This window comes from Typopeltis vanoorti, chromosome 7 (genome assembly GCF_054136105.1).
Source record: "Typopeltis vanoorti isolate ZY-2024b chromosome 7, IOZ_Tvanoo_1.0, whole genome shotgun sequence".
In the NCBI taxonomy this organism is placed as follows: domain Eukaryota; kingdom Metazoa; phylum Arthropoda; class Arachnida; order Uropygi; family Thelyphonidae; genus Typopeltis; species Typopeltis vanoorti.
Window position 1 is genome coordinate 30943504 of NC_143555.1, and position 19961 is coordinate 30963464.

A 19961-nucleotide genomic window follows, 5' to 3' on the forward strand; every position below is an offset into this window, starting at 1 on the left:
TAGAGAAATACTAGCTTATTTTAGTCTAGTTTAGAACCTTCTTAAAAACAGGCCATCTTTCACCAATATTTAAATCGAAAAGTATATAAATGAGTGAAAGAAAAATTTATTTTTGAAATCATGAGCATCGAATAGTTCTATAAAAACCTAATTTTATGCACTCGAATAGAAAATTTAAATCCTGCTACAGAAAAAACAATTTAACGAGATTACATTTCAGTTAGAGATAGAGCGAAGTAAACGACACGACTGAATACAGAAAGGAAAAAGAACTTTGATCTTAATAGGGGGGGGGGGGTCTGAATATGCAGTCCGCCGCACCAATAGTGTCCGATTCTAAGAGAAACAGAGGGAACGAAGAGGGAAGAAAACAGGACACGACGAATTACAAAAGTGAAAGGGTGCGTTGACCTTAAAGTGCGTAAATTAGCTACAGCATTTTAGGGCGGCTGGTGGCCTCATTAGTTTATAGAAAGTTAATAGACCAAAAGATGCATATATAGTTTCGAAGAATCGTTTAGAATATGTCTAACAAACTTATGCAAATGATATTTGATATTTAAATATCAAATGCAAGCTATCAAATTTTATGTGACCTGAATGATCTGCACAGCAATCGGACGCCGTGACTCCTGCACGGGCCTCACTCAAGTAAGCTTTCAGTTACTTTACTTGAAGGGTTTAAAATATTCGAAAGTAGTTACGATTGGCTTAGTGAAAATATTCGTTTTGGTAATTTAATTACTTAATCATTACACGATTATAAAATATCCTGTTCAATTTAATCGTAATAATTTTTCTACGTGGGTCCATGGTAGAACATAATTCGGGTATGAATCCGTGCCAGTTTCTGATCAAACGTAGAAAATTATAGAGAAAATAATAATGAGGAAAGTATCACACTCAGAATTCTTGTCGACGGGGTATAATACTCCCTCAGGATTATTTACTTCAGGCAAAGAGGTCTCCACCGCAAATTTCAGAAGATTCACAAATTACAATGAAAATGCTGACATCTATTTGCCTGGATATTAACATGAATAATAAATTCTAATGAAAGTTGTCCTTATGTTTTCTAACGTAAGTTTAAGGATACGTTTACGAAATATTAGTTCACACCACAATAATATTGGATGGTAAAAGTAAATAAGCATTAATTAACTGTAATTCTTTTATAGACAGAACATTGTTTTTAAAAAAATACAGTTCATTATTAACTGCAATTAACAGTGAACTTGAACTAACAGAGTTCAAACCTAATGTTCAAAGCCTTACCTAATGTATTGCGGCAGTGTACATTAGGTCTCAGCACTCTGGTATGATCGAACTCATTTAGTGCTAATCTGTTAGGTGAATGTTTATGCTTATTAACTGAATCTCTCAACTGCAAGACAATACTTCCCTACGGAACTTTATAGGTTAAACTCCATGAAGTATGTGACCCCTCCTGAAAGAACATTTGACAATCCGGTTTAATGATATTGTATCGCTGTGCCTGCTTACTTAACATATCTGAAACTTTTAGCAGCATCTTTTTTTTAAACAAACTATCCTATTGATAACTTTCACCTAATTTGTTTCATCCACTTCAAGCAGAATGTGACATTTTAAAGAAAGATCCCTTCTAGTTTTAATTAAAAATTCTCTCTCGGAAAACTTTACTTAAGTGTTAGTACAAAGTACGACATTTATCGCTGATAACTTTTCCTTTTCGCATTTATCAGCTTGGAAGTTCACAAACGATCTCGGCTAAGGAATCACTTTGGAAAGTTTCACGAAAAGGTAAGCCTGATCGTCCATTTTACTCATGTTAATGGCTAGGATTTAGTTACCACAATTGTCATATATTAATAACAAATACCTTAAGTGATGTTTCTAATGTAAACGCGCTTCTGCCAACATTTGTAGACGTGGATAGTTTATCGTCCGTAATGGCATTACTTTTCGTTAACTTGATTATATATATATATATATATATATATATACACACACACACACACACACACACACACACACACATCTGTGTGTATGTATAAACAATATGGAGAATAATTAAGTGGTACGCAAACCACTTTTTTTTTCCCCACTCACGAGAGGTACAAGAACTTAAAGCATATCGGTGCCGTGTGTGAGGTGCCGAATGGGAAAGAAAACAGGTTAATCCTTTCTATACCGATGATCAGTTTCTGAAATTGGTACCTAATAAATCGTGACGATTTCGACACCATTATTTTAGTCAGTGACAGATAATACAATCGCAGAAGTGGTAGTAGAGAATTACAAACAAATATACGTCCATTAGGTAAAATTAACAGGGACTTAAATGTGGCAAGATGAACTAGACTGAATTAGGAATAGGTTATTGGTGCTTTAGTCCCTTCGAGCTAAGACCTATAGTAGGTCTCTGGCATATGCCACGAGACCCGTATGACCTTACGAACATAAAGAAATAGCTCTCTCACCTCCCATATTAACATTATTGTCACATGCGCAACTGAAACACGAATGTGGGGAGTTACCATTTTTTTATTAAAAAAAGTATGCGAAGTGTTCAATGGCAAAAATTCAGCATGGATATGTATGTACACAAAAAATAAAAAATAAATAAATACTAAAAAAATAACGCATGCTCAGGTTCAACGTCTCGATTTCAAAGTGATGGACGTCAGTAAGTGGCTCAGCTCAATGCCAGACGTTGATTACAATCATCTCGATGTGTGAAAGTTCATTTCATCTGAGATTGCGTCAGCAACACTCACAATCCACTTGTATATTCAGAAATTGTAAACTCCTACTACTGTGGAAAGTGGCAGGAATATATCCGGTTATTTTCAAAGATGGATTGTCGATTTTTAGATGAACTTAATGGAAATAAGGCATGGTAGGAACTTCAACAGCGTCGTCCCTCCGCAATTTTTTCTGGTTATGTAGAAACTTGTTGATTGTTTTTCGGGTAGATTAATCGTGGTGGTCCACAAAATTGACAAACGAGATTTCTTAAATTAAACCTCCTGTCTTCCCAATTTTATATTTTTGTATGCTGGTTGAATGAAAGAGGTGAAGTACCACATAAAAGTAAAAACACAAGAACTGCGTAGTCTCCATTAAAGAAGTCCTAATTAACTAATACTAGATAAACGCGCCATACACATTAAAAGCCAGTAAACTTAATAAATAGTACGTTGTTTACGTGTCTGCTTTCTTTTAAAATTGATAATACTATAGGATTCTTAAAAAAAAAAAAACTTTTTTTTCCTAATCAGTAAGGAATTTATTAATAAATAAATTTACATATTTAAAAATTGCTTTATTAAAAATATTTCATCCTTACCACGAACAAACGCCAATAATAAAAGTTTCGTATCAATAGCAATGACAAGCCCAAAGGAATATCGGCGTTAGATCGCAGTGCATTTGTTTCGTAATCTAAAGCGTTAATCGAACAATTTCCAATTATTAACTATTCAATCAATGTCAAAACATACGCTGTAGCATGTTGTAAGCATTGTTATTATTTAAAACACACACAAAATTTAATTTTTTCATTTATTCCTTGGGGGTGATGCAGTGTCGTAGTGCTTATGTACGAGCCGCCACTGAAACCTAAATGCACTAATAAAGGCAAATATATGGGCTGAGTTCATGACTTTTAAGTAGTGCTAACCAAGACAATCCTCATGCCAAATGTGATAGTCATCAGCTCTCAGGGAAATTTTGAATCTTCTGAAAACAAATTGATATATACCATCATTTATAGAAATGCTCAGTGAAAAATCATATCAACTTCCATTCAGAATTACTTTTAAATATTATTTACATAATTACTGTTTACATTAGAACAATCAGTTCTTGTTTCATTTAGTATAACAGCCAGTGTCACTTGGATTTCAGTTTGAAATGACAATAAAACTGAGCAGGAATATATGCAAGCTAGTAACGCGAATCTGATAGTTATGTCGAAGGTTAGAATTAGGAGGCTTCTTTTTTCGTTTATTTACTTGACAATCTAATTTATACGGTACATGATGACGAAGGGAAAGTTGGAAGTAGCGAAGCAAGTAATGATGGAGACATAACTGCTAGAATGTAGAGGATGTTTAATGTGGATTAACCTTAACAGGATCTTATACTGAAGAGGATAAAACTGTTTTTATAAGTAATTGTAAAGAAATCAAGTCTAAGCTTAGAACAAATGGGAACAGTTTAAAATAGAGTAGAAATATTAAGAAGTAAAGTGCCTATTCACAAAAGCAATGTGCCATATAAAGAAACAGCTTTGCGAGAGAAAGCATTCGGTTATCGAACGTAGGGTTGCCAACAGCAAATACAGTTTAAAAATAAAAAGCTGAGAAATAAATTAATTGTAGACTCGCTGATAACAGTAGCTTGAAATATCTTATACAAAAACAAAATCAGACAGGACCAGGATATGTTTACCAAAAGCACAAATTAAGGAAGTGACAAACGGATTTGAATTCCTTGGTTGGTACAAAGCTGCATGTAGCGCCATTATTGGGACAAATGGCATACCCCAAAGAAACCAAACCGAGTTTTGTAGTTGCAGTTTAGAATCAGTGAATCACTAAGATGAGTCAGGCAATCTCATACTGAAAAAGAAACATTTTTTTAGCGAAAACCTGTTTTTTTCACACAAGCAAATTTGCGAGCACACACAAAACTATTAGCAGATGATATAACGCATCTTTTCCAAAACTATAACCACCTGTCCTATGACACTAAAATGTGGATAATTTCCTCTGTTTTGATCCATCCTTATGCAGTGAACTATTTTAGTTTCCCACCACCCTCATGGAGCTTTATCAGTGAACAAGGTTAAATTGAAGGGCCCTAATCAAAGGTAGCCCCTAAATTCTCTTGTACATTGCTTTAATATCTCACAGCCGTATTGGCAATGAGATATGGAAATACCTCCAGGTCACTATCATTCTCATGTTCGTTCTTGTTACAGCGATCACTACATTATCTTGATCATGCATTTTCGCAAAGAGTAATAAGTGGTTTAAGTGAATGAATCTTCATTCATTCGAGATATTCTCCCATAATAGTTCTTCCTTTTACTCGTCACATGGCAAAAGGACTTTTTGAGTCTCGCTTCAGCATGCTCGCTCAACTTCTCATCTGATTTCGCTCTCATTGCCAACTTGAAAACTTTTTTCCTGTGCTTTATTCTATCTTTTATATTTTCTTCTTTTTAAATGATTCTACTTAACGTAACTCACATCTGTTTTTATCCTTCTGACTGCGTAGGTCGATATTGCATTATATGGCCTTCTCAATGCCCGTTGGCTCTTTCATAAACACTACTAGCATCCTTCTCTTGCAGTTTCTTTTGCCGCGGCATCGCCATGAACAAGTGAAATTATAAGAATATTTTAAAAATATTTCAGGAATTGCGTATAGTGATAATTACCGTACTTTTTTTTTTTTTTTTTTACTCATTCACACAGGAAATGTCGAAAGATCTATAACATCAGTTGCCATCTATGAGCAAGAGAATTGGGGGAAAGGAGACAAACTACTAAACGATTTTTCCACATTACACTTAAGAAAATATTTCTGAAACAGTTAATATGCTTTAGTACTCTCGTAGCCAATATCTTTAAATATTTTACGATGGTCCAGAGGAAAGCATTGATTTTGTATAACCTTATTTCTTGTGGTTTATACTTTAGTTAGCTACTATAGTTTTCTATTTATTATATATATATATATATAATTGTAATGTAGCACCCCAATTTTTCTCGATATATAAATGTATTAATTTATGTATGTTTGCTTGTAATATTTAATTTTATCATCAACAATCCTATACAATTCCCTTATTTTGTATAAAAAATAATAAAAATTCTTGTAGCACTTAGGAGGGCGAAGGACGCTAGCAGCACTGTGTTCACCACAGTGTCATATTGCTAGTATTTGCTACGCGCGCAAGCATATGCACGTCATAGTGAGATACGAGCTATTAGCGTAATACGCCACTATCCGTCGTGCAGTTCCACTGTTGTTTATATGCAGTTTGCGCCAGTAGTAGAGTGTTCGTGGTGCTTATCGTGTTTACTCCGTCTCTTTAAACATTTGGACATTACAATTAAAGGATTTAATTGTAATGTGCAAAAATTATAAATCCATTCCTTTAATTATCATTGAAGGAATGGATTTTATTTTCAAGTAATTTTGAATTATACCAAACTGTATAATTTTATCGATAATAAACAATTTTTTTTTCATGTTTAATTTTTTTTTATTTTTTCCATAATTTTGATATTTTATCAAAGACCATCGTAAAATATTTAAAAATCCATAAAAATGTAAATAAATTTTAATGGATTTATCAAATGCTTCAAATATTATGATGTAACTGGAAATTTAACTGTGTTTTAATATTCCTTTGTCTCAGATACTGCATCTCGTTGTAGATATTTCGAAAGTGAAATAGAAATGGCATCTACTGCTGGAAAGGTAAGAATGCTAATAATATATCAAAATCTTCTTTCCAATATACATTGCTTAAAATCGAAAACGTGCATATTGAATTCCGTTGCAAGTACACTTACTTGCAACTAGATGGAAGGCCTACGGATCATGCGACAACACACATCCTGTAATGTATGAATTTTCTTCACTATAAAAACATTTCTTAGTGTCAAAATAATCACTAAACCCTGACATTCATAGGTTGAGCGCTCTTTATAAATGATAAAGAAAAAAGGGGTGTTTTAAAATGAATATCTCATTATCAAAATTTAAACCTTAACTTACCAATTCTTTAAAGCATACGCTACATTACTATTTACAATCCCATTCACTCCTGATGATGCGACTTCTCAAAGTTTTCACTAAGCGAGTTTTATACTCACTTTAATGCCTTTGATTGGCATCTGGTTTGCTAGAATCGATGCTGGTTATTTCCAAATTACCGGCACACAGCAAAATACTTCTGTTGATTTCTCAGTTACCATCATATGCTAAATTGATAAAACACAGCATTGTTGATAATGCACGTAGCAAATAATTGGTAAACTAAAAAAAAAAAACTCGCCCTATGGTTGTTGCATCTGTGGTCGTTTACGTAGTGAGTGTCATGCGCATAAAGTAGAAAATATATGATAATCAGATGCATGAATAGCAAACGGTGCTAGTTTGTCTATTGCTTTAGAATTACAGAGTACTACGTTATTAAAATAGTATGTACATAAAATAAACAAAATTACAGCCGACATCTAACTCTAGCACATTAATCCTTTTCATTTTGTACTATTTTTATTGTTCTCCAACTTTTTTATAGTTTCCATTATTATACAATATTTATCTATAACAGTCTTTGTAATTTAACAGTATTTCTAAAATTAATAGTACATCTATGATGACATGCACTATCTGTTTGATTTTTTTTTTTTTAAATCAGTTATATGTAAATTAGTTCGGGTGACAAACTGGGACTTGCTCCAAAACGAGTTCCTTATTTAGACTCTCTACATAAGATTTCTCATTTCACCTCTGGTTATGCCGCGAATAAACTCCGCTTTTAAAGCGTTAGTTATGGTCACCTGAAATGAGCATTCCTGCTTCAGAACTTGAAAGCTTTAGTCGGGTTAAAAACAAGAACATTATTGTCACAAGAGCTGATAAACACGGAATCACTGCTTTGAATACTGTACCCCCATTCTGAAAGACAGAAATTCTTGTAATAAAATTTCCTAATGGACATTATAGAATTGTTAAAATTTATTAATTCTGAATATTTTGCCTGTATATATGTTTTACAATTAAATCAAAGGAACTTATGTGGGTTCCCCGAATATTATTAAAGCTCATAAATCTGTATTGGCTCAACATAAATTACATTAGCCCCAGTAATCTTTGCAACAATAGCGATTTAGTACATAACAGTAGTTGTAAACATGAGCATTTGTTCGAAGAAAGTGCTAAACCTTAGTTATCGACTAAACTTAAATTTATGTCTACGATTCAATTCTGTTTCACTTTATCGTTGTAGACAAAGTTATATTATTGTTCTTCTGCCTATGTAATATCGAAGAATTTTTTATTATATGCAAGAAAAAAAAATCTGTAAAATTGCATTGTTATTAAAGTTATTTACTGTAGTATGAGTCTTTCAAATAACTAATACATTTCGTCTGATGTTTGATTTTAGCCTATTACATGTCGTGCTGCTATTGTCTGGGAAGCAAATACCCCGATGTCCATTGAAGAGGTGGAAATCGCTGTCCCAAAGGCCAAGGAAGTTCGAATTAAGGTAAAGTCGCAGTGGATGTAAATATTAGTAGAGATGTAGTTGGATTTAAATGGTGGTAGTCTTTTTTTTTTTTTGAAATATTAAGTTCGATCCTAACGTAGTTGGCACAGACGACTTTCTTTGCCAACTAATTCAGATTTTAAGCCGAAAATCCTAAATACTGCATGGTTCTATATTCGATTATCGCACATCTATAGAAAGATTGTTTCAAACAATCCAATGAGATGGTGAAATATTGTACTAGTTAGAGGATATTAACAAGGATTTATTTAGTAGAGAGGATTTTTTTTGTAATTTATTCAGTTCCCCAAGAGTTAAATAATAAAACTACCACATTAAGAACGAAAACATGACGTGCAGCTTTTCACATCTGTGATATTTCTAAAATGGTATCGACAGAACTTTATTACTATTTACCCATTTCTTCTTGAATTCAAGTTTGTTTGAATTGGCTTGGTCTTGAAAAATCAAGCTTGAAATGCGAAATAATTTTCCTTGTTTTATTTTAGTTTAACTGAATTATTTCTATGGACTGTTATGTAAATAGCCTAAATTAATTTTGCAACCGTTTTAAATTCTCTTTCAGATGGCTTCTGCAGGGCTGTGTCATACCGATGTATCCTTTCAGCAAGGATATGAATCATGCAAGTATCCAGTGCTGCTGGGTCACGAAGGTGCTGGAATTGTTGAAAGTGTAGGAGAAGGGGTCACTTCCTTGAAGCCTGGTGAGTTACCGCCAAGACATAATAGGGTCACCCCATTTTTTCATTAACAGGGTATCTGTCATATTTGCCACTGCTTTGTGAATTAATTGTTGGAACTGAAAACTGATTTTAGATTTAAATGCGCAAATTTCATTCATATAAATGAATATGAATCAATTTTCCAAATCTGCGATTTTAATAATCTGAAATACAACGTATAACTCACCATATAATCGAATTTTAAACTTAGATTGTTGCCGTTATGAGTTTATTACAAAGTAATACCTGTTCTGGAGGGGCAAAAAATTACCGGAAGAGCAACGGACACTGAGCTGTTACTTTGCAAACCTGAAAGCATTAAGCATGAAATCAGTCGTTTCAGAAGACGAGAAAAAAAAAATATATATATATATATGGAGAACCCATCCACGAGAGGTTGGTCAACCAGTGGTATCGTGAATGGACATTGAGGAACTTGTTCACATTTAACTTGAAGAGCTGTGAATTTTGCACCTTGGAAAACATACAGGTGGGGGAAAGAGCCTGATCCAAAGGGCAGCAGCAGAGGGAATGGGTGTTAATTAGTTGCAAACACGCGCTTGCACATTTTCAGAGTGGGCAAATTATTGATGCGAATTCTGGAGAACGATAGCCATAAAAGTAATAGTGAACTGTATTAGTGACTGAAGGGTCATTAATTAATCTAACTGCTCTACAGAATCCAGTATTTTTAGGGACACTGGATGCCGAAAGCAATATTCAATGGTGGACGGATTTGTGTTTTGTATTAGCTGTTTGGAGGTGAAGTCTCGAGAGAAAGAACCTAATTTTTTGGATGAAAAAGGAGGCATTATTTGTACCATGTTTGAGCAACGAAAGATTTGAGGTTACAGTAATCTCAAAAAGAAAAATCTCTTAAAAGAAATTTAGTTGATATCAAAATTAAGACTGAAAAAAAAAAAGATTCCTTTTTTCCGTATAGAAAATAAGACAGTATTATGTTTTGTTAGCATCGAAACCGACAAGGTTATCTAAACCCATTTGCTGAATATTTTGGGAATATTGGAATTGAGAGTAGTAGAGATTAAGGTCCTGAATGTCGCGGTGATTTGTGCAGCCCAAGGTTTATTAAATGAAAAGGAGTGTTGTTATTAGCGATGCTATGTATTGTATTGATATTGCAATCAGCTGGAATAGATTGATATACAGAAGGAAGAGGATATGCGAAAGAGCGGAGCCTTGTGTGATCTCAGAATTAATTGCAGTTAGAAGATAAAGAACCATCCCACGAAGTATTTCTCCAGTTAGAAAGCTGGTAACCAAATTGGGGGATTTCGGAAACAGAGAAATAATGACAGTTTACTCAGTGCGTTTGTGTACCACCAGGTCAATAGCCATGAAGATATCGAGAGCAACCAAAATTCCAAACTCTTCCACGGCATTTGACTAGAAATGGCTAAATAAATAAACAGATCCCTTGTTGATACGCAGCGACGAATCCGAATACTGGTGGTCATTCATTAGTTGTGTTGTCTTCTAGGTTACAGGAGTTGAGGGTTGATGGAGGCGCCGTATGATAGCGTTCGTTGGGAGAGCGATGCCCTCAACCAACATGATATCCTTAGGAGCACCAGTTGGAATAATTTTTATTAGTATTGAATACCAATGATAACGAGAGGCGGGCATCAGTTCTATTCTCTATCTCTGGTGCTGATTTATCACGTAACGGTGCTTGTTGATGGATCTTTTCATTAATTTGAAAAAAAAATGAGAGAAATTGGATGTAGTTTAAAGATAAAGATTTGTTACCCTTCTACGGAATGGATTGTATACTAGCGAAAGAAGAGAGCATAGTATACAATCCATTATATACAACATAGGAGAGGATTAGGACTCAACATAGGAGAGGATTAGGACTCAACGCCAGAGTGCAAAGATTCAGAACCATCAGAGAATTGCCATCCGGACCAAGAAACTATTTTTGGTATCCAATTTAGAGATAATATTTCTGATCACTCTGTAGCGAAAGATCCAAAAGAGGGTAAAGAGAACTCATTGAGTGATGAGTGTTCGGAATAGTTGGAGAATATTCGCTACAGTCTTCTGTGCAGAGTTGGAGAGAAGTAGGAAGCCAGGAAGTCGTCTTCTTCTGCGGGTGATGCCATATAATATTTAGATATAATGGTGAGGGAAGCTTTTTTGTTGGACAGAAATGACTGCTGTAGCTGGAGACCAACAGTGTCGCTGCTATTTGTAACAAAAGGTGTCTGCTTAGCTCATTTTTCGATGGGTTTATAATCTATTTGCAGCTATTCCTCTGGGTTTTGGTATAAGCAACAAAGGAAGATAGTTTTTAGATGACAACCTGCTAGGGTACTCTCGATTATTCTTTGTCCAGTCTTTGCACACTTTACGAGAACCAAGGCTTCAATAAGAGATGGAATTCGAGTGGAATGAGGAATAAATGTTTCCATACCGATAAGAATTATTTCTGTGATACGCTCGGCGCATATGTTTTGTCCTGACTAGAAAGAATGCAACCAAGGAAATGAGGCGTAAAAATTGCGAAAATCATCCCATTTGAATTTCTTATGTCATCAAACACTTGGATAAATAAGAATGGTTGTGTATGTATTGCTCTATGGAGGAAAAGATCTGCAGTAGATTATGTTCTGAATTGCTTAGAACAGTGCTTCCCAAACCTATGGATGTAAAAGGCCCCCTTGGAAAAATTAAAATATTTCAATGGCCCCATCGAAAAAAAATCGTAATACAGACATATATTATTATAATATTTATTGTATTTATATTCAATACAAAACATACACAGCGAATATCGAAAAAATCAAATGCAAATATTACATTTTTGGCATCTTACATACACAATTGACAATGAATACTTAGTCTTAAAACATTTTAAATTTGTTTTCATTATTTAACGGCCCCCAAGGGGGCCGCGGCCCACAGTTTGGGAAGCGCTGGCTTAGAGGACATTGACTAGTGGTTTGGGTGTTTGGAGATTAGTTGGGACGATTGTGCGGTATACTGATAGGCATGTGAACGTTTTGTGTAGTTTGTCAAGTACTCTTTTATATACGGTTTATTTTACATATTATTAATGGGTAAATATCAGCATATTAACTGTATTATGTAGTCTAATGAAACTTGTTCAATCGTTTTCAGGTGATCACGTGCTTCCTCTTTCGACGCCGTGCTGTGGAGAATGCGATCTCTGTCTGAATCAGAACACTAACATGTGCAAGCATTTCTGGTAAGAATATAGTTTTTGTTAAACTACTTAATTTTAAATGTATTTCTACCATTGTGTGCTTCCCATTTGATGAGGATCGTTTGAAATAAAAATCGCTTAACTACAGTATGCCCATCGTGTAAAAAGACTGCATATGACACTTGCTAAATTCATCCATTAAGAATTAAACTTGAGTAGCAGATTTATTCAACTACTTTGTTATAATTCAGAAAGAATTAGATGAGCTGAAAGTATACTTTTTTCTTCTGTTTTTGGTATAATTTCTAAGTGGAAAGCCGCAGGCTAAATTTACTGTAACAACAGTTGTTACGAAGATAACGTTAAGTGAAAAGTACTACATTAGTTAATACTATAGTAATCCTTAAACGTGACAAACTTATTGCCGAAATTGTAGAACTTTTAATGGTGTAGATTAATAACCTAACTGGGGGGCGTGTTCACTTAAGCTAAGCAATTCGGAATAACTTTTTTCGTTTCCGAAAATTATTCTAATTTTTTTAGCTTGCGTATCTGACGTAAATAAATGCTTCATTTATGTCATTTACGCAATATATATGTCATATATTGCGTAAATGAGTAAATACAGCTTATAAACGTTACTAAACCATTACTCGCAACTACAAATGAAGGGCTGGGAAAGTCTGATTCGTTACTCGACAATGGTCTGCAACCTGATGTGTCGTATGAACGAGATATTTGACACCGAGGTTCTGTGACCTGGGATTACTGATAGATCTTGTTTCCCTGTCACTCGCGCCTCGTAAGAAGTTTTATGTTATCAAAGGGACAATACGTCATGAACTCGCTTCACTAGAAGAAACTCGCTAGGAACAATACCTAATATTTCACCAGATACTTCGCAAAATCTTCTGTTGGTACGTTTGTAGGCTTCGATGATCTCTTTTTGTGCATAACTGTTTTTTCACGTGTAAAACACCATTCGAAAACTGGCTTATTACTGTGACGTGAAAACTTATTTCTGAAATTTTTGGTTGGCTGTTAAGTTTATGCGAAACTAATTTTTCGCATAAACAGATTAATTACAAACGGATAGTTTCATCATCCTTATCCTATTATTCTGCAAGTAATTACCAACTTTCTCGAGAATCAAGTTCAAAGGAAATTAGCTTCTGTTAAGGGTGGTCGGTCGGTCGTGCGTGACACACAGATTATCAACAATTTATTTTGGTATCTTCTCCGAATACTAAGCATATCTTGCTGGTTGCTCGAATAGCATTTATTTCTACTTTACACTCGTCAGTAAACATGCTCCAATCAATTAATTTGTATTAGCCATTTTATTATTATTATTATTAAACTGTATGTGACGATTACTGTATCTCCGTCTTACTTTGCAGATCTTTGAGCATATAAATCATCCACAGTAACTCGATCACATTTTTTATCCAAATATTAACTTTGAAAAAATAACTCAAACTTCTTTGTTCATCTACAGTTTAATTAATTTTTTTTTTTCTTGAAACACAAACATCCCATTGTGGTACTTGAAAACTATCGTTGCCTTTTATAGAAAACCGATGCTTGTTCTCATTACTTGGGTTTTTAATTTTTCAGGGTTGCGTGGGCAGGACTGCAAATAGATGGTACTTCGCGAATAACTTGCAAGGGAAAAGCGATTCGCCAAATGATCTCGGTTGGTACTTTCTCTGAGTACACGGTTACTCACGAAATGTCCGTTACTAAGGTAAGGAACATTACTAGAATTTCATACAATAACTTAAATTTCTGTTTGTTGCCACTAAATAACTTCTACTTGTGTGAAAGATGTGTGTCGATATTTTGATGTCTACTATATTTTGAGTTCGAAAGGGGGGGGGGTGCAATGAGTGAAAATGGTGATGCTCGTATTTTTTAAAATTCCACTTCTTTCTTATTTCCTTTGTTAATGTAAAGAGTCCAAGTATGAAAAGGGACACTAGGGAGAAAAGGCTGACTAAAAGCAAATTAGAAATCCAAACGATTGTCTGACGTACAGCTTCAGAAAAAATAATGAACATATTAACATAATATATTCTTTCTTGAATATTTTAAGCTATAATTTTTAAGAAATATATGCGAAAGAAGATTGTCCAAATATGTGTAAAAAATCTATTGAATATAATAAATAGAATAGATTTACAGGTTGCTTCATATGGACGTTAGCTTCAAAACCAGTCCGATATGTAAGGCTTCAGATGAACATGTAAAAATTAACAGCTATAAAGCAGACATCGTCTCTATAGTAGGAATGAATTCTGTTTGATTCCCTTCGCTGCTTAGATGCGTCGACACGTTTTTCAAAATTCCTAAAGGTCCATGACATAAGGTTCAATTCTATTCGCCGACCAGAGGAATTTCTTTCCGGACCTTTCAGACACAAGCAAGTAGGATTCCACTCCCTGAAACTCGTATTCTTAATCTCCCAACTCAAAATATTGACCATAGAACGCACTGTATTTGGGGTATACTACAAGCCAAAATTTACTTTAAAGAAATAAATTCTAGCCTGTTATAAAGAAATATCCAACTCTTTTTTCTTTTTTTACGTTATAATGTGGTTAATTTTACTGGCAAAATATTGTAAACGTGTTATATAACCTACGTAAAAATAATCTTACAGATTAACAAGAAGGCTCCATTAGAGAAGATATGTGTGTTTGGATGCTGTGTCCCGACTGGCTATGGTGCTGCTGTTAATTGTGCTAAAGTACACTCAGGATCCACATGTGCAGTTTTTGGATTAGGAGGAATCGGATTATGTGCGGTTATTGGATGTAAAGCAAAAGGAGCTAAACGGATCATAGGTGTAGATACCAACCCTGATAAACGTGAATTAGGTTTGTATATATATGTATTTCAAGAATAAAAGATATTCGATATAGTTTTCGACCAGTGACACAAATTGTTAAACTAATATTGCATGTTTGAATACAAGCTTTCCGATTTCGCCTTTTTATCTTAGTAATTCGAACAAGCGGGGAAAAATTACATTCCGACGCTATACCGTTGCGTATTACTTTTGGCCATGTTGTCGAGTGAGCAACTTGAAGACTCATCAAAAAAGAAAGTCGGCATTTGTGTTTCTCCGAAAGAGTTATGTTATGAAAAGTTGCATGTTTAAAAGCTTAAATATTTTTAAATCATTGGATGACTCAAAATGTTGATACTCTTCTTGATGCATTGCATGAAGAATAATAAAAATTACTTGTTTGAAACCTGGATCGAATAACTTCGGAAAATGTAAATAATAACAGATGAATGACCAGGGTGTTAATCGACTCTTATATTCAAGAAGATTCAAAATATTCCTTTTGAATATTCATTGCTTCCACAGCGAAGACAGCGCGATATTTGTCTGGAATCGAAGCCGTCAAGGACTCGAAGATTAATTTGCATTTCCTGAAGTACCGCTGAACATTAGAGACAAAATATTCGAAGTATAATTGACATTTTCGTTTCCCTCTCATTCTTATGTCACGTGATATATTTGGAGGTTATTATAACGGTGTCTCCATGGGGTCAGAAGACTCATCGCGATAGATCCTACATTGACACACTCGCATTATTAACACGATACCTATCACACTTCTTAAATTCAATAACAGACAACCACCTCTGGCAACGCATTCCACACATGCATCACCCTCCAAGCAAAAAATCTAGTCCTAACACCCTTGTTAACCATACTCTTGCACAATCTCTAGGGCTGACCCATCGTTCTCTCCCTTCCTACACTGTTTAGAAAAAAGTCAAGCATATAAAACCTCTTCAATAACTTAAGTGTTTCTATCATATCTCTTCTCATATGTCTATGAGCTAGTTTTGGAGTCCACATACCTTCAATCTTTCTTCATAAGAAACATTCCACAGGCCTGCAACAATCTTTGTAACGCGCCTCTGGATCCTCTCAACCATTTGCTCATCACCAAGAAATTCAGATGACCAGATATATGCGAAAAATTCCAGATGTGGTCCATTACCTTTCCTATTCCTACTTGTCAGTGTATTCTTCAACAACCATGTAATTTGATATGATGTTTTGGTAGCCTTTGCAATATGTCTAAACTTAAGTTCTCTGTCCACAATAACCCCCAAGTCCCTAGCCTCGTCAACTTCTTGCAGGTCAGTTCCATTAATATAGTACACAACATTGATCTCATCATCCGGAAGTGTATTACACTTAGTCACGTTAAACTGACAGTCATTTATCTTAGCCCATACCGCTAACCTATTTAAGTTATCCTGCAAGAAAACTACATCATTGGAATTGACTATCACCCTTCCCAGTTTTGAGTCATCAACAAACAGGTGGAGATGTATGGAAGATACAATTATAATAGCTTTGTCAAAGACCCAAAATGGATATTTTGAAACATAATTCGAAATGGATATTTTAACATAATTTGAAATTGACAGTATGAGGGAATTATTCATTAGAATCCATATAATATGCAAAGAAAAAAGTATGGTCCAGTTTTTTATTTACGAAGAGAGAAAAATTAAACATCACCAAGATTTAGTGGATACAACTTAAAGTTGCTTTCTTGGAATTCCACTATAAATTAATAACTTGCTAACTTTCCATTAATTTTGAACTGGATCGACAAGTTGCAAACTGTTTTTCAATGTATATTTATGATGCAATTTTTTCCTCTTTTGTTTTCTATTCTACAAATCAAATCTTATGAAATGAAATTTATGTACTAACATAAAAACATCACGCAGTTGATTTTTTCTAATGAGCCATGCTTAATATTTATTAGTTTATTTTCAGTGCACCTTTGCTCTTTTCTAGCGATGAAGCTTGGATGTACCGAATTCGTGAATCCAAATGACAGCCAGAAACCTATCGATGAAGTTCTGAGAGAAATGTCAGGTGGAGGCGTAGATTACTCCATTGTGTGTGTAGGAAACGCTAAAGTTATGGTAAGTGCATGTGAAGTAGCAACAGTATGCTGTACCATTTAAAAGAACTACATTCAACTTCTTGTTCACATTTTAAGATGTAATTTTTACTAAAAAGATACTGTACGTCAAACGGAAACATCATATTTTTAAGTTTCGTTGTTCGTAATCGTTATCTGTAAAATCCTGTGCTACTGTTGCCGAAAGTTTTTCGTTTATTTGCAAGTCTGAAAATATTTTAGAAAATCAAATGGTGAACAGAGGCAACAAATCAAACATCCCACCAACCATGCGTTCCAGCAAGTTCGTTCTGAATAATTATTCTTGTCATTCGAGATTATGGCTTTATCGAAATATCAAGTACTTCAAAAAAAAAAAAAACGGGGGGGGATATATTCTGCAGTTTATATGCAAAGAAGCTTACACATGGCATTTATGCAATATTTGATATTTTTCACTTTTAGCAATTCCAACAAGAATATACATTCAGTGCTTGACTACGTATCCTATTAAGCTTTGTTTATGGATCAGCATACCTATTATGTGGATTACTGTGATTGTATCATCCATTTTTTTCCCCATAAGTGTAATGAATTTGTCTAGAAATTAGACTTCACGCTCTAATCTTAAACCTGCGTGAAAAACTTTGTCCCATGTAATATGTTTCAACTCATAGAAACAAATGACATGCTGTAATTTTTCCATTGCATAACTTTCGCCGTTTTCAGCTATGTCTAATGATAACAGTAAAGTTATCATTAAACAAATATGCTACGAGGACTCATATTAACATTTTGCAACTCAATATCAACGGTACTCAGAGAAAAATGGATGAACTTAAATACACGCTTTACAAAAACAATATCCATATAGCTTGTCTACAAGAAACAAAACTAAACAAAAATCTGAATTTCAGCATCAAAGGATACACAGTTCTTAGGAAGGATAGAGAGGAAACAGCAGGTGGCAGGCTTGCTCTCCTTTTGAAGACCCCAGAAATCAAATTCAAAGAAATCCCCCTAAATCAATATTTAAATAATAACTGTTCGACGGAAGCTCAAGCTGTTGAAATACATCTGCCAAACCATTTTATTTCAATCACAAACGTCTACCATCCTGATAATACAAATATTGATACAGACATCATTGAAAAGCTAAGCGAATCTCCAACTGATGCAACCATTATACTTGGTGACCTAAATGCAAAAAGCCCAACGTGGGGCTTTCCCGATTTAGACCATGAAGGTCAACAATTGGAAGACCTCTTTACAGATTTGGAACTCACAACAATTAACAATGGACAGAGTACCTATCTCTCTAAAACTACGGGAACTAAATCTGCTATTGACATCACAGCTGTTAATTATAGCATTGCATCAAGTGCACAATGGAAAATTTTGGGAAATGCTATCAATGACCACAGACCCCACTAAACTTCAAGATTGATCAAGAACAGCAGCAAATCAAAAGGACATGGAACTTCAGAAAAGCCGCTGGACAAGGTTTGCTCAAACCTTTGAGAGCCTCTGTCAAGGTGAACCTGTCTCTGGAAACCTCGACAGAAAATTACAAATCCTTACTTCACACATCAGTAAAGCTGCCAAAGCAACAATACCAAGAGACTAGCGGAAAAATACCTGGATACCATACTGGAAAGATCACAATATTGATTCAATGATTACAGAAAGAGACAATATCAACGAACAATTTAGAATTAATAAAACTGATGAATACAGAAAGAAATTAATGGACATAACACACAAAATAAGGCAGGAAATTTGGAAGTGCAAACAAGAGAAATGGGCGGAGCTTTGCAGTAACCTGCAAAGAAAAGACAGCCAACACTGGAACATTATTAGAATCCTAGACAACAATATCAAAAAAAAAGAGAACCAACAGAAAACAAATTTCATCATAAATGCTGGGAAACAAGCTATTACAGATCAAGAAATTGCAAACACACGGGCAAAAACCTATTCAAACAACTCCAAACTTCAGTATAACAGAGAGGACAAGACCCTCAATAAACTCACAAGAAACATACTAAAACAAGCAAGAGCATACCAAACTAATGACATCTTCTCCGAAAAATTTACACTAAGTGAACTAAATTCATCAATCGAGAAAACTGCACCTAGTAAATCTCCTGGTAATGATCTTATCTTTGGTCATATGGTCAAATACCTTGGCAAAAATGCCAAAGAACAACTTCTGTACATTCTCAATACCTCTTGGCGAACAGGCAAAATTCCAAAAGAATGGAAAAAATCAGTTATTGTACCCATCCTGAAACCTGACAGAAATGCTGCAGAATGTCAAAGTTATAGACCTATCGCATTAATTAGCATACTTTGTAAAATTACTGAAAGAATCATACACTCCAGGCTTATGCACTGGCTGACAGAAAATAAGAAAATCAACTACTACCAAACTGCCTATAGAACTCGTCATTCGACAACAGATCAATTATTCCACTTCTGCCAAACAATAATAGACTCATTTCAGGAAAAAACAACAAAAAAGACAACTGCCATATTCCTTGATATGACTGCTGCTTTCGATCGTGTTTGGATCAAAAAATTAATACAAACAGTAACGCTTTAATCTGGATTGCTGATTTCATTAGAGGAAGAAAGATCAAAGTCAGAATCAATGCAGCAATATCAAAAGAGCCGAGAACCTGGGCTGGTATTCCCCAGGGCTCAGTACTCAGTCCCTTACTATTCCTTCTATATGTCAATGACATTCATCCCTACCTTACAGAAAACACAAAAGTAGCTTGCTATGCAGATGATATAGCCAT

General features: G+C 34.6%; 1 protein-coding gene across 2 annotated transcripts in view; it reads left to right on the plus strand.

Moving 5' to 3' along the window:
• Window positions 1-410: 410 nt before the first annotated feature.
• LOC150104557 (alcohol dehydrogenase class-3-like) overlaps window positions 411-19961 on the plus strand; it is a 31671-nt gene continuing 12120 nt past the window's right edge. Inside the window, exons 1-8 of one of the 2 annotated variants that reach the window (XM_090395773.1) lie at window positions 411-651; window positions 6419-6480; window positions 8177-8278; window positions 8865-9003; window positions 12166-12253; window positions 13829-13958; window positions 14874-15090; window positions 17049-17179. In XM_090395773.1, the coding sequence (XP_090251899.1) occupies window positions 6460-6480; window positions 8177-8278; window positions 8865-9003; window positions 12166-12253; window positions 13829-13958; window positions 14874-15090; window positions 17049-17179 (828 nt within the window). In that variant the 5' untranslated portion in view covers window positions 411-651; window positions 6419-6459. Of the gene's footprint in view, window positions 652-1703; window positions 1783-6418; window positions 6481-8176; window positions 8279-8864; window positions 9004-12165; window positions 12254-13828; window positions 13959-14873; window positions 15091-17048; window positions 17180-19961 lie in introns of those variants that run through there. The other variant, XM_090395774.1, reaches the window with a different exon arrangement.